The sequence below is a fragment of the Ciconia boyciana genome, chromosome 19 (genome assembly GCF_034638445.1).
Source record: "Ciconia boyciana chromosome 19, ASM3463844v1, whole genome shotgun sequence".
NCBI lineage: Eukaryota > Metazoa > Chordata > Aves > Ciconiiformes > Ciconiidae > Ciconia > Ciconia boyciana.
In genome coordinates, this window is record NC_132952.1 from 4,369,136 (window position 1) to 4,383,581 (window position 14,446).

Sequence of the window (14,446 nt, forward strand, 5' to 3'; positions counted from 1 at the left end):
TTCCACCCTGTTCTCAGAAAATGAATAAAGACTTTCACTGGCTTCAGGATTCAAAATCACTTAGTCCAGTAAGTATTTATCTCAGGTACACACTGTCTGCTATCTCAAATAGTTATACTTGAGTCACAAGCAAAAAGGAAGGCACAGGTCTCTAACCTCCAAGTAAGCAGAAAGGGTCATATATATCTTCTCTCCATATGGTGTCACTCGATTGAGGAGAAGGGAGTTATGCAAGGAGCTATCCCAAACTGCTTCAAACCGATAGAAAGTCCTGGAAAAAAGTACAGTAAAAGCTCAATAGTAACAGTTCTTCTGCATCCCTCTCATTGGTCAGCGTAAAGCACCTCTTCCTTGACATCATCCACTGTGACTGTTATTGATCTCAGTGGCTTAGATAACAAATACTTGAAGCAAAGACCCTCTCTTCTTTCCCAAGATTACTTACTTCTACCTCAAATAGTGTGGCTTAAGAGACCATTGCCTGTTATGAAAAAGACTAAACTAAAAGAGAAGAGAGGAAAAAGAGAAGAGAACAAAAGCTGTCATAACACTACAGGGAAGTCAGCACTAAAGAACAGTGTTTCTAAACAGACAGAATTCCTCTCTATTGCTTCACACGCAATTCAGCCCAGCTGGACCTTCAAAGTGCATGCAAAGATTCTTTTTTATAAGCAACACTGATTCTACACCATATTTTAGGACTAACATATAGCAACAGAAGAGATCCCTCTAATACTTAGTCATATAAAACCAGCAGCTTCTGGTAGCAAATCAGAATGATTGATAGGTAGGGATAAGTCCTATATTCAAGTGATAAAGATTTCTTTGTATGTCTCTGCTAGCTTCAAGTAAAAACCTGCAGATCTAACACAAACTTTTGTAAGAAGTTTCTTCAATTTGGTACATGCAAAGAAAGGAACTGGAGGCTCCCACAGTTCTACCCCAGCAATCGGGAAAGTTCATCTGTTCAAGTAAAAAGTGAGAGACAGCATCATACACAGGACAGCTAAATCATCAGGTCTAGAGTCAGCATTCTCTCCTCTCTAACAGGGGCTTAGGGAAATGAGCTTTCTCCTTTCTCACAGGTAGAGAGCGATTTCACATAGGTTCCTTTGGAAAGAAGTCCTATACCCTTATTCAGGAGTACAGCATGCTTTGCAGTTTTCTACACTGGTAACAGAAAAAGAAGGTATTAATTCTTCATCACCTCCATATAATTTCCCTCCCAAATCCCCTTGCCATTGAGGTTTTCCATACCATTTTGAGTTCAAATGATGTGGTACTAAAAGCAAGAAAGTGCTTCATAAACATTATTTTTTTAAAACAAGTTATATCTCTAAAGAGCTTCTGTACTAATGCCCAAGGCCAACTCAGAAAAACAGAAAATGAAACCGAAGACAAATGAGAAAAAGCAGGGTCGGGGTAGAAGAAAGAAATAACAAAACCCAAACCAAACCAAAACGAAACACAAAACAGCCTAAGAGCAGACATATCAGAAACAGAGAGTTCTGATCTCAAATAGAGTTCCCAAGAATCCCCTTTTCCTGATACCAATTACACAATTCCAAGCTAATACATTAAGACCATGAACTGTGCAGTCAAGTAATATAATATAAGAATATTGCTAAATACTGTTTGCATTTGAAATAGCATACTTAAGAAATCACTTCTAAATGTCTTGCTTCTATTAAAAATGCTACAGAGAAACATATTCTAAAGGCTAAGTAATTAGTAACTTTAAAAGCACTGTAATGTAATACTCTTTACTTGAGTTAGATTAGGCATACAACGCAGGTTGTCCTCTAACCCTTTACAAATCTGTGTTGAGTCCCTGTGTTTTAATCTTTCATCATGTCTTAGTTATGAAAGGAATTTTTTAAACTTTTAGCAAGCTCCAGATCTACTGTCAGGGTGGAAGAAAAAGTAGTAAAACCTGGTTCTCCACAGATGGGAAAGCCAGTGTACCTAGGCCCTGAATCAGCTCTGCACCATTTGCCAAACATGGCTTCTCATCATTGAGAGAGAACACAGGTGTAAATGTTCATCAATGCAGAACTAAATGCCCCTCCTTAGCAAAACAATGATTTTTGGATGAACACCAAGTTGAAGTCAAACACAGCTTTGAGACAGTTACTCTACTGGATTTTGTCTAGCCAGGAAGTTAAATATACACAGTCTTGCCTGTCCAAAACAGAACTTGCTAGAATAGTTATAGAGGGAGACAAAAAACAGAAGTGAGCAAACTTCTTTCTGCATAGCCAACAGCACAAGGAGGAAAATGGAGCACAGGACAAGCAAAGCATGGAAAACAGGAGAAACAGGTTAAAGGCACCAATGTCTAGTTAGAACTGATTTTTAAGTGGATTTTAGCATTAGTGAAAAGTGGTGAATTGAGAGCATTGAAGACAAAGTCTTCTCTTTTTCAAAGAGGCAGAACACAGGAAGGAGAGTGCACATTGTCCCAGACTGTGCAGCCAGCATGCTTGGCTGTGATCCAATCTGGAAGGTGAAACAGGAATCCAGTCTGAGCAGCTACTACATGTCTCACTTCTCTGCCAACTGGTAAACTAAGAAGTAGCAACCACATGGTTAAATTTCAGATGCAAATCCAACCTAAGAACAGAGGTTTGAATGCCAGTCACATGGCAGCCACTGCTTTTTGTTCAATGCAATTCTGAGCTGGAATTTCAAGTAACCTAATCATTCAGTCCTTGACTTGGTACTTCAAACATGGCAAGCATTACAGAGTCAGAGACAGTAAGAAATTCCAAATTTAGTTCTTCGATACAGAACAAAGGAAGAAAATAGCAAGGACTACAAATAGGGACTATATTCTGATGGCACATTTTGAGAATCAGAAAGACTAAACGAAGGAAGCTATCTCTTACATGTGAAGGAAAGTTTACCTTCACAAGTCTCCCACTGAATTGTACCTGAATAAACCCCTGACAAAGGAGGAGGAGGTATACTACTTCTGGAAAAGCTAAGAAGCATGCTAACAGAATTCAGTAAGAACTAAAAGGGAAGTGACAGCAATACAAACAGGACATAAAGCATTCTATTTTCAAGAATCTTTATGTACAAAGGAAGCAAACAGAAAATACCTAGGCATATCCTTATCAAGAAAGAGCCTGTAAAAACATAGAAAGAGCTTCAGTTAGTGCAGCCAAAAGCAGAACAGAAAAGCAACAGCTGAGAGGAACAGAGCAAGTGGACTTAAAAAAAAAAAAAAAAACAACACAGAACCAAAAAAACCAAACCACCAATCAGAAAACAAGTCTGCAGACAATGAGCAAACATAAGACGTATCCCTTACCAGGGCTTCAATCCCACTCCATCACCCTGCCATGCACTCATCCCACAACTGAAGCCTTGGCATTTTGGTAAGAGATGATCAACAGCTTGACTTCACTCACACTCATCCTTCATCCAAGCGGCCCACCTAATAGAAAACTACAGAGCTACATAGGAATTTCTTGGAATTGCTAGAGAACAGAAAGTATAGAGCTTTCCAACTGCAAATCCAATAGTATCAGACTGGAAACTAGCAACAGTCCCCTTACGTTCCAGTTATACTGATCCATTAATTCAAATACACTAGAAGTAGAATACCCAGTTCTCAGTGGGAGACAGAGAATAACTGCTGAAAATCCTGTCACTGTGTGCGTTTACAGACACTAGGTGGCAGGAAGACATTCAGTTGGTAGGAGCAGTGTCCTGAATCCACCTTTAATATCACAATGGTATTTCAAAGTCCAAGCCTCTAATGGAGAAGGAAGAAGCCATTTCAGTGCCTAGAAGGATAACTGCCTCCAGCATTCAGCAGCTGCAGCAGAGATGGGCTCCAAAACAACGCCCTCCCCTTCGGAAACACTCATTCAGAGTTAAATTTCAGAGATATTCCTGCTTTGCACCAGCTAAACAGAGCCACAGAGTGGTCAAGTGACTTGGCTGATGTCAGAGTAGGGAGAGGCTGCGGCAATGCAGCATTCTGCTTCACTGCCCTTTGTTGCAGACACTGAAGCAAAACAATGTGGAGCCTGACTGATCTTTATAGCAGTGCACCCTAATGAGGAGACACATGCAGCCAGAAACCTCTCAGACAGGGGCCCTGCTGTTGTCCAAATGACTGCAGTTACAAGGAACAGACACCCCCTTATTAGAACTGGAGTCAATTTGTGATACATCTGTATAAATCCACAAATTATGAAGTTTAATTTACAAAGTATGGCTCTTGCTTAAATTGTCGCATGCTTGTTCCAGGAATAGTATAGGTATGTACACATCCATAAATGCATCATATCCCCCGAGGCTGCCCTTGCACTTCAATGCTGTATTCTAGCAACAAACCTGGATGTCAGTTTAAAAGTTCTGGGTTAAATTCTGAGACTTCCTTAAGCTGTTCCTTTCAATCCTCTCTTTATGGTGCTTACAAATGGAAAGTAATTCAAATGCATTATCAATAAATCCTCCATGTAGACCAATGGACTTCAGCTTTAGCAAGAATTTATGGTGATGCTCATTCTCTATCTGTATGCCCTGTGCCTGTGGAATTCTACATTTAATCATTATCAACATTCCCAGCTTTCCAAACATCCTGCCAATACCTCAGAGGTCAAAGGAATTTTAGATTCCTGCTAAAGTGCTCACTTCATTCACTTACCTATTGGAGCTGTGAGAGGACTTCAGGTATTTTGCAGAGATAATATTCAAAGACAGAATAGCATCCACAGCAGCTTCATCTACCTCTGCTTTATTTCTTATACGTCCTGAAAAGAGTAGGAGGGGGAATCAATTAAAACTAAACGTGAAACACAGAAGGAATTTGTTTTCCCAAATATAATTTCAGACTATGTGATTAACAAGCAGCTGTAAGTGCAAGTTGCAAAAGTTAGGTTTTTCCTCTGGATCTTTTTCAAAACTCTACTCTCACAGCCAATATTCAGAATCTGGTACAAAGAGAAATTACCATTAGTACTTTTTCTTCCTTACATAGCAACATGCAAAACAATATACTCACCAACAACCAGCTCTCGCACATCTTTCCAGTGCAACTCACTGCCCTTCTCATGGATAATGGTGACTGTGATTCTACGCTGGATTCCCTGGTAGAGTTCAAAAACACCACACTGGTGAAGCAGTCACACACACACACTCACATAATCTATTTTGTACTTACACTGCAAAAATGAAGCAAATAAGATCATTTAAATTAGTCTGCAACTGTGACCAAACACCTATGTGATTCAGGGCCCTAAAATTAACATCAGAGGAACATTGTATTCTCAGATGTAACAGAAATTAACGCTTCTCCCTCCTCACTCCACAAGGGCAGAGGTTTTTAACCTAAAATAGTCCTGGGGACTATTAGTCTAATGAGGACACTAGTAAATCCAGAACTTTTTTTTTTTTTTTTTTTTAAAGGAAATTATTGGAATGTGACCATTATTCCTAAGCTATAAGAACTGTTCCTATCATTTTAAGGAAGAGAGGAAATGTAAGTCACAGGTAAACTCTATGAAAAGGAACTGGGAATTTGAGAGTAGAAAAAAGGTAACATAAATCTATAAACAATATTGTTGCTACACTCTCAAAGAAGATATGTATAGTCCCTGGGATATATCAGAGTTGACCGCAAAAACAAGCCAATACTTGGGTAATGTGTGCATAAGCTATATACTTATACTATATACTTATAGAGTGTAAGTATAGTGTATACTCTATGTAAGTGTAGTATAGTGCAGAAAGAGTGTATCTACCAAAAGAAGTTACTAGAAAATAGCAACTACTCATGCAGATATTCTCCTCCTTTGTCACATGTATCTGTTACAAGTCAAAATATAATAAAACTTGTAATAGCTGGGAAGAAGGTAACATTGTAGAATTGAAATGAACACCACATCTGAAAAAGAAAAATTCCCCAGGTGTTGGTTTCAACAGAGTCTACTCTTCCACATGAAGATGACAACTATCCAGGGAGAAGGTGCTTTGTGTGTAACTGTTTCAAAACAAGCTGAAAGATGTTTGCCTATGTTGTGGGATTTGGCAATGGAATTACAGAGGCTAGAATTACTCTGGTTTGAACTGGACGTAACCAATGAGGACACTAGTAAATCCAGAACTGAGTAACTTTTTTTTTTTTAAAGGAAATTATTGGAATGTGACCATTATTCCTAAGCTATAAGAACTGTTCCTATCATTTTAAGGAAGAGAGGAAATGCAAGTCACAGGTAAACTCTATGAAAAGGAACTGGGAATTTGAGAGTAGAAAAAACGTAACATAAATCTATAAACAATATTTAACTAGGATTATCTTTAGAATCTAGCCAAAGACAAATTATTATTAAGGATTATTATATTAGTGTTTGTGATTAACTACAGGAATTTAAAATGCATTGAGACACGGTCATTGTGTAGATCTGTCTTATAGCCACATCCAGTGAGAAAGAAACAATGAAAGTTGAGATCACATGATCCTTCAGTGTCCGTGGTAGACATCTTAGAGCACTGAAGGCACAAATCTGGTCCCAAAGGTTCCTGCTTTTTAAAAGGCTTTCATCTTTCATGAGTGGGATGCACACTGATAAGCAAAGGAAACAGCAATATACTAGGGGCCAAACATATTCTCCTCATAGCCCAAAGCTAATAGACTAAGTACAGACTGAAAGATGACTGACCCTACAGCTATCATTAGACAGCTGTGTGGGAAAGGAGAAAACATAAAGATGCAAAATCCAGTCATTAGCATTCTAACCCCCCCCTCCCCCAGAGATGAAACTTGCTGTTCTACAGGCTTCATTAGTACCTGGTGAAGCAGGAATGTCCCCTGACAGGGCAGGCCTCCAGTGTGGTCCACAATAGCAGGAATATACCTGTGTGAGACAGTGAAATCAACAGGCAGGAAATATATACTAGCACAGCAACTTTACCCTGTATTCTGATGCCAAAAGTTACCTCTCCATATAATAGCTGAAGAAATAAGAGTGTTTCTACTGACTCTCAGACTGGACTGTATTGGACCACAGTATCAGTGAAATATAGAAGTATCATACACTGTACTTCCAGTACTTCTGGAAAACTCTGTGGAACTCGCTTCTCAATATAATCCCTGAAGACCTGTCAGGGTAAAACCTTCTCTGTAGCAGAGGTGAACATAAAATAGGGCCTGCTAGATGACTTCTGGAGCATAAAGTCTCCAGTGACCCAAAGAATCTAAACTCATGGCCTACCTAAGTTTTCCCAGCACCTGTTCAGCTGGTGTGCATGGGCTTTCGAAGTGGAAAGATTACTTCAAGTGTGAAAGAATGTCATTCTATCTCTTCAGTCCTTTCCAATGGGGACAACGAATGCCAGCAGAATTTACACCCAATCACTACAAACCAGGCAGACACCATGCTGACATAAGCCAGGCCACCACCCAGTAACGATTGCTAAACGTCAACCTTGTCTGAACAGAGCAAAGGATAAAAGATCAAACTCCATAAACCACTGTTCTTAAAACACAAAAAATATTAATATGGGACTTACTCCCCTGTTGGCTCCAATTCGCTGATCTCAAACCATACAAGGAGGTCATATTTGCTCACACTCTGGCCCAAGCTGGGTTTGCTCATAGTATTTAGCTTTGTAGCTGGCACTTAAAGAAAGAAAAAAAGAAAGAAAAAAAGAGAATGGTTTACAAAGACTGAACAAGTAAAGCTTACCCTAGGGCTCACAGAAACATGTCATTTCATTGATCCTATGTATTCTATGTACATATGCAGACCACATCTTTTTCCATAAAAATGATGTTTCTTACAGCAATCATTACTTCTCAAAGCGTTGTTTTTTATATCTAAGTTACTAGATTTAAGGTAAGTAACAAAACAAAAGTGTATCCAAAAAGCTTGTAAAAATATGCAGTCTCTCTAGATCCACAGAAAGAGAATTTCCTCAAGTGTGCATCACTTACTTTATGGGTTAACAGTTTGTGATTTAGAATTGCTTAGGTCTGTTCATCTGCAACATTAGTCATCCATAAAGTACATTTCCCCTTCCTCACACAAGTTAAAAAAAAAAAAACAAAAAAACCCAAAAAAAACCCCAAAACACCACACCAAAAAAACAAAACCAAGAACTTAAAACTTTGGTCTTCACTTCTTCATGTTACAAACTGCTGGTCTCCTGTACCAGTTTAGATAAGAGAATGTGTATCTAAAAAGGCTGAACAAGACTTATTCCAGAGCCATAACCCTGTCAAAGTATGTTTCTGCGTTCCTTATGTTTTGGTATTAGTGATTACTACCGGCCAGATCCTCTCTAATTCCTTTCATACAAATGTAGGGATAAACTATGTTAAAAAAATAGTGGGATAACTGAAATTCTAGAAATAACCTGATATTCCTTCACGCATACTTACATCACATCTTTTAGCTATCATTACATGAATTCTCTTATCTGTTCACTCATTTCATTTTTGTAAATGGGAACATTTTAAACGCTTAGTTCCTGTGTACTCTGACAGGTATTTCTGTTAACTCTGCAATTGATTTTCCATTTTTTCTCCTTTCACATACTAACCTCATTGCTTTTATTAAGCCAAATAATTATTCTCCCTTCTAGCCTCTCAAGCTCCATTCTTCCCTTGCTCAAGTGTTCTTTAGGTTCTCCTATCGTCACACCTCTTCAGCTTCCACCATGACTTAATTTCCCATGCACTGGAAGGGCATAACAGTCCCCAGTTAAGAAAAGGTCCTTATAGGTGTGCCTGCGTAGTCTCTTTTGAAAAGCAAAATGTGAATTCTGTTTCTTTTCTGGGTAAAATAGCAGCTACCTCAGAGGGACAGATTTTACAAGAATCTGTTATTTATAGCACTACAAATCCATCATGCTGGGTAGCAAGCTTCAGTGTCATCACTTACTCTTCCCACTCATTACTCAGGGTAGTCACTCTCTTACACCCATTGTATCATGTAGGTGCACGTGAACTCATTACAGCTGGACTCAATGCTGTTGACAGCAAGAGGAACATCAAACACACAAGTCGCTCAAATTTACTGCTAAGCAGAGAAACTCAAAAGCACCAGAAGAGAAAAACAACAGAAAGACTAATTTAACTAAACATGAAAGCTGGTTCTAGAACTTCTCATGGACTTGCACTGGCATAATTAATAACTAGTGTGTCCTTTTTTTTTTTTTGGTAATAAAACAGAATACAAATTTAAGTGAGGAACAGCACTGTTAGTGGCAAAAAAAAAGATGAGCAAAAAGGAAACCTATATAGAACACAGCAGAACATTTCCTCTACAGCTAGCTGTTTTTTCATATGCAGCATCTCTCATCCCACTCTCACAAAACTATGTACAGAACACAAAAAAAATCAGAGGTCCAGGAAGTTTCAGGGAATAGATCCAGTGACACAGAAAAATCTGTGATACCTAGCACATTGGAGTTTATAGACTCTCTGTATGGTTCTCTCTAGAATAGCCCTAAACTTAAGCACAGCATCATCCTTGCATGACCGCAACCATGGCAGTTTCTAGTACATGACAAAGATTTAAAAAAAAAAGGGGGGAGGGGGAATTTTGAAGCACGTTTTGGAACTACTTCTACATCTACCATAGACCAAGTTTGGCTACTAACCATCTCGTTTAGGAGCCCGCTCACTCTGACAACTGGGAACAGGCAGAAAGAGAAAAGGTGGCAGCTGGTCAGCTCCATCCTGGAAAGCAGCCACAGCAGAGGATGCAAGCACGTTGGCATGCTCAGATAGCGTGTTCAGCACATGCACGTTTACATAGCCAGACATAAGATACCTAATCAACTCAATTTTTCTTTCATGGTCTGCAAACGGAATGGAACACACACAAAAAAAGGATGTAGAAATATGCAGGTGAGAGAAAGCTGGAGAAGGAGGAAATAAAAGGTGAAACGGAAAAAAACACAAAAGAGTTCAGCATGCATTATTACAATTAAGCAAAGAAAACCAAGGGTCATTTCAACAAGACTGACTCACTAAACAAGAATGTTAGAGAGCAAAAAGATGAAGCGGTTAATGAATAAGCAAATTTCCAGTCAAGTGCTCAGTAAGCATACAAAGAGCCATAGCCAGATCTCATGGAGTATGGTCAACACCTCAGGAATGAAATTCTACCCTTTAATGAACCAAGAACTTCCCGCAAAAGGAGGTTGAAAAGAACACATAAAAAGGAAGACAGCCAGCAAAGATAGATCCAATGCCCTTGCAACATTCACTCCATTACATTTCTTGGTCTCCTGAATAGCTTAGGAATACACTACAACCTTCATTTTCAGTAGCAGACATGTGATGTACAGAATTAGAGAACTGTTCTCACCTGGCTTTGAGAGTGGCATAGGGGGAGGAAAGAATCTTCGGGAAGGCTGTGGAGGGCTATAGAGAAATGAAAAGAGTTATCAGTATAGATGCAGCTAAACATAAAAAATATATACAAATACACACACATGTATGTATGTATACACACACCCCCAGTACAGTCCTGCCACCCATTTTTGTCTCTAAAAATATCTTCACAGTCCCATGAAGACAGGCAAATATCAACTGTCAGGAAAACAAGTGGACTCAGCACACTTCTCAAACTAACTTATGTCCTTTTTCTATTCTACCTTAAATATGTTATTTTTTTTTTTATTGACAGCTGGGATTAACTACAAATTCCAACTGCTCTACCCTCATTCTGCACTGAAAAGTTAAGTAGGTAAAAGGCATTTCCCAAAATAACTTAAGGAAAAGGAACAAGCTTCAGCTGGCATTTCCTCTTAAAACCAGCACTTGCTTCCTCTTTGCAGCTGCTGCCTTCAGTAGGAGGGCTAACCAGGCCAAACAATCCAGACAATAGCCTCTTCCCTTAAGCTATGAAGATGACAGGACTAAGGGTCCTTTCCCTGATTAAAACAAATTCAAATGCTCAGCAACTTTGGCCCTAGTATGTCAAAAGGTTGAGAGCCTTTTGTTTTCCCCCTAATCTCTCTTCATTTGCCATCCTACCTCTATGCATCAGGCCACTTGCCCTGAGGGAACACTGCATCTTGGAGCACTGTTAAGGTTTACCCAGAACTCACTGAGATCACCCCTGAAGTTCTGAGTACAATATTCTACCACCACAGTGTTTGTAGGGTGGATGCAGCTGTGTTGGCAAGACAGCTTTCCATGTTTGAGATGGCAGAACAATTCCATCACTCACTAACAAAACATGCTACACTGGGTAAATAGGCCTCTGCCAGCACTCTTAGATCAGTCAGGAATCCTACTTGTGAGGGTGTGGCTATACAATTTCAAGAGTATGAAATAGTACTTCCCAAACTGCAGAGCTAACCTGAGCAGGATCACAAACAGCCTTTATGCCAGAATAGTGAACAATACCTGTTGAGATCCTGTCCTTGCAGATGGAGAGGATGCTGCTGATAATGTCCAAAGACTTCAAACACAATAGGCTTTGTTTTGATGTACTCCACAAATGATTCCGTCACTTCCACAGCAATCTATTAGGCAAAGTAAGGAAAGAAAATGAGACATACAAAACCGAAATCTTATAAGTGTGAATTTTAGAAGTCTGTATTTTTCATACAGTTTAGTACCACTCACAATAAAAGCAATTGCATTCCTTTTTGGTTTAGGCATTAATTCCACTCTCTCATAAAGGAGAAAATGAAAGCCTCAATATCAGGCATTTTAAGTAGAAGAGGAGGAGGCTACATGTAACCAAAAGGATTACACAGTTCATAAAAATAGATATATTCAGTTCATCTGAGGTCATGAGCACTGCTATTCACATATATTTTATTTCCTGAATTCTAGACTGCTTTCATTGAACATCCTGGAAAGGAAAATGGAGAATTCAAAGGCAGGAAGTAGAGGTGAAACAAAAGAGTTAAATCTGCCACACAGAATCACGCTGTATTTTGTTCTCCATTGGGGATTACATCATTCACCTGATCACTCCTCCTACTGTCTGTTCTTAATAATTCCCCTTGCCCCCCTTTCCCATACACCTCTCATGAGTTTAACAAGAAGGATACACACAACTCCCAGTGCTACAGGCACTTACTATTCATGTAAAGTTTTACTTACATTCTGAACATGGTAAAACCCAAGGGGAGTCCCTCGACCATTGTTTTTGAGAGGTTCTGTTGAGAAAGCTTCATCGTGCCGATGTAGAAAGCTTTAAAAAAAAAAAAAAACACCAAAAACAAAAAACCAAAAACAACCAGAAAACAAACCACACACCAAAAATAAAACACCCCAGAACAGTTTAGTGAAGATTGCTGTGCTGTGAACCCAACACTGAAAGGAAACCCATAAATTAATTCTGCTAGAACTTTACAGGGAGTTGAGTGATGGCCTAAAGCTAGGAATACCCTAGTCTTTGGGACCACAATTCCTGTACTTGTTTTGTGCCTTTATTGCTCCCATTTTCGTTCTCTTTCTTAAGAAACTAAACCAAAGAACACGTTCGCTTGAGAGCTACTGATTGACTCAAGGGTCATATAGCTTTCATTCTAATTGTGCATATGTACAATCCAATATAGAATTTTTCACATTAAAAGCCATTATCAAGCAAAAACTTAAGATATCTATAACTAGTAACTTAAGAGTCCTCTCTGATTCTTAATTCCTTTCTGCAAAACTTTATTCCTTGACACCATGCTAACACAAAGCAGGCACTGCTCGTAACAGGAATTTCAATAACTGAGAAGGTGTTTTTCTCTGCTATACCACTGCCACTGATTTGAAAAGCTCTCAGTCAGACCCTCCATTGCCCACTATTATTTGCACTCTCTATCAAACCATTCATTGCCTGATGTAAATAAGGGCAAATTCTTACTTGAACTGGCAGAAAATATCTGCATATTCAGGAAGGATGCCGCTGGCCTGTAGCACTGTCACACGGAAGGTAAACACGTTACCCAGTTTCAAGTGATCACCGATTTCCTCAGTGAATCCTTCCATAGTCATCTTTCCATCCAAAGTGGCTGACTTCAAGTCTTCGGGAGAAACAAACATCCCATATGAAACCACTTTTTTTTTTCCCCCTCTCCTTTCTTTTCTTAAAATATTCCTTCAGGCAACAGTTTAGTTCCATCACACTTTTTTGGTTTTCTTTTGAGCCCAAATTATTTGCTGATAATCAAAACCTCCAAATGCCTGGGAATAGTTTTTCTGCACAGTTCTTCAAATGAGTAACTCCAGCATCTATCATATGCAACCCATCAGTTACGCTTCTCCCTACCTATCATATTCCTGAAGGACACTCAGGACCCCTTTCTATCACTGACTGCAAGTGTCCCAGATTTCCCTTAAATTCTCCAAAACTACTACATATTTCTTGCTTACCTAGCTCATTCATTCTGTTGATCTCCTCTGGAGGAGTGGTAACCTCCGAATTCTGTCCTTGCCCTTCCACAATTCTTAATTCTTCTAATGACAGACCAGACCGAGTCATCGCCACTGAAGAAAAATCACTCTGAAAAATTAAATGAAGTTGCATGGAACAGACTGCTGCAGTTTCTGGTTTTCCCATCCCTTTCTTCCCCCCACATTACTTATTCTTTATTTAGAAGCACAAGCTACTACACTCAAAGAAGCTTAACTCAATTTTAAAACTTCTTACCTTATCAAAATATTCATTGTCGAATGAAATTTTAGCTGTGCCAGACTGTCGAATACCAGATCCATAATCTGGGGCTTCTTCATCAGCTAAAAAACAGGGGGGGGGGAATATTATGGGGGGAAGACAGAAAAATCCTCAAAGTTATTGAAATGTAAGTTATGATTGCAACGGAAACCAGTCTATAAAGTAGAAGAAGCCTGGTTCCAGTCATCCAATAAAAGGTTAGAATAAGTGCTGGAAAACATCATAGCAGAAATCTATCCATCATGAACTAAAGTGTGGGAAGAAAACAAGAGAAGTTGTGAAGTTTCATCATAAATATACTTAACTTTAGAGAATTTTGAATGCAAAACAACTTTAGTACTCATTCTGATTATTTATTTACTTCTATTATACTTGAGGTGAATTAACATACCATAATACAACGACCCACATGGGAATGTATACTCACATTGATTTAAACTGCCATCTAAAATTCTGTAGCCATAAACTAAGCAGTCACACTAGGAAAGCTTCACAAGTACATGCTGTAAGTTTGAAAGGCGGTTCTGTCGGTACAATCTGTCCATTTAACCTCCTCCTCTTTGTGGACAGTAACAACAATGAGGCCTGGTTAAACGCCAGATGTTTTTTCCACAGTAAATGCATGCTTGCAGGAGAAATCCCAAGATTCAGAACGTGTTCTGAAACTTCGCTTAGGGACCAAATAATGCCATGGCCCTTTTTCAAGAGATGTCCCCAGTTCCATTTCTATTAGCCATGGTGTATTCTATTTGTTTGGATGGATAAATAGAGTATTTATTCGGAAGTATTTGGTG

At 39.0% G+C, this 14,446-nt stretch overlaps 1 protein-coding gene across 4 annotated transcripts in view; it reads right to left on the reverse strand.

Annotated features, from left to right (window-relative positions):
* KIF1B (kinesin family member 1B) overlaps positions 1-14,446 on the reverse strand; it is a 97,413-nt gene that overhangs the window by 11,631 nt on the left and 71,336 nt on the right. For all 4 annotated transcript variants that reach the window (XM_072884339.1, XM_072884340.1, XM_072884338.1 and 1 more), the window contains 11 exons: positions 13,629-13,714; positions 13,352-13,481; positions 12,843-13,002; positions 12,089-12,179; positions 11,381-11,499; positions 10,335-10,390; positions 7,528-7,636; positions 6,806-6,872; positions 5,021-5,105; positions 4,664-4,769; positions 157-271 (listed from right to left, as the gene is read on the reverse strand). In XM_072884339.1, coding sequence (XP_072740440.1) covers positions 157-271; positions 4,664-4,769; positions 5,021-5,105; positions 6,806-6,872; positions 7,528-7,636; positions 10,335-10,390; positions 11,381-11,499; positions 12,089-12,179; positions 12,843-13,002; positions 13,352-13,481; positions 13,629-13,714 — 1,124 coding nt within the window. The remainder of the gene's footprint in view (positions 1-156; positions 272-4,663; positions 4,770-5,020; positions 5,106-6,805; positions 6,873-7,527; positions 7,637-10,334; positions 10,391-11,380; positions 11,500-12,088; positions 12,180-12,842; positions 13,003-13,351; positions 13,482-13,628; positions 13,715-14,446) is intronic.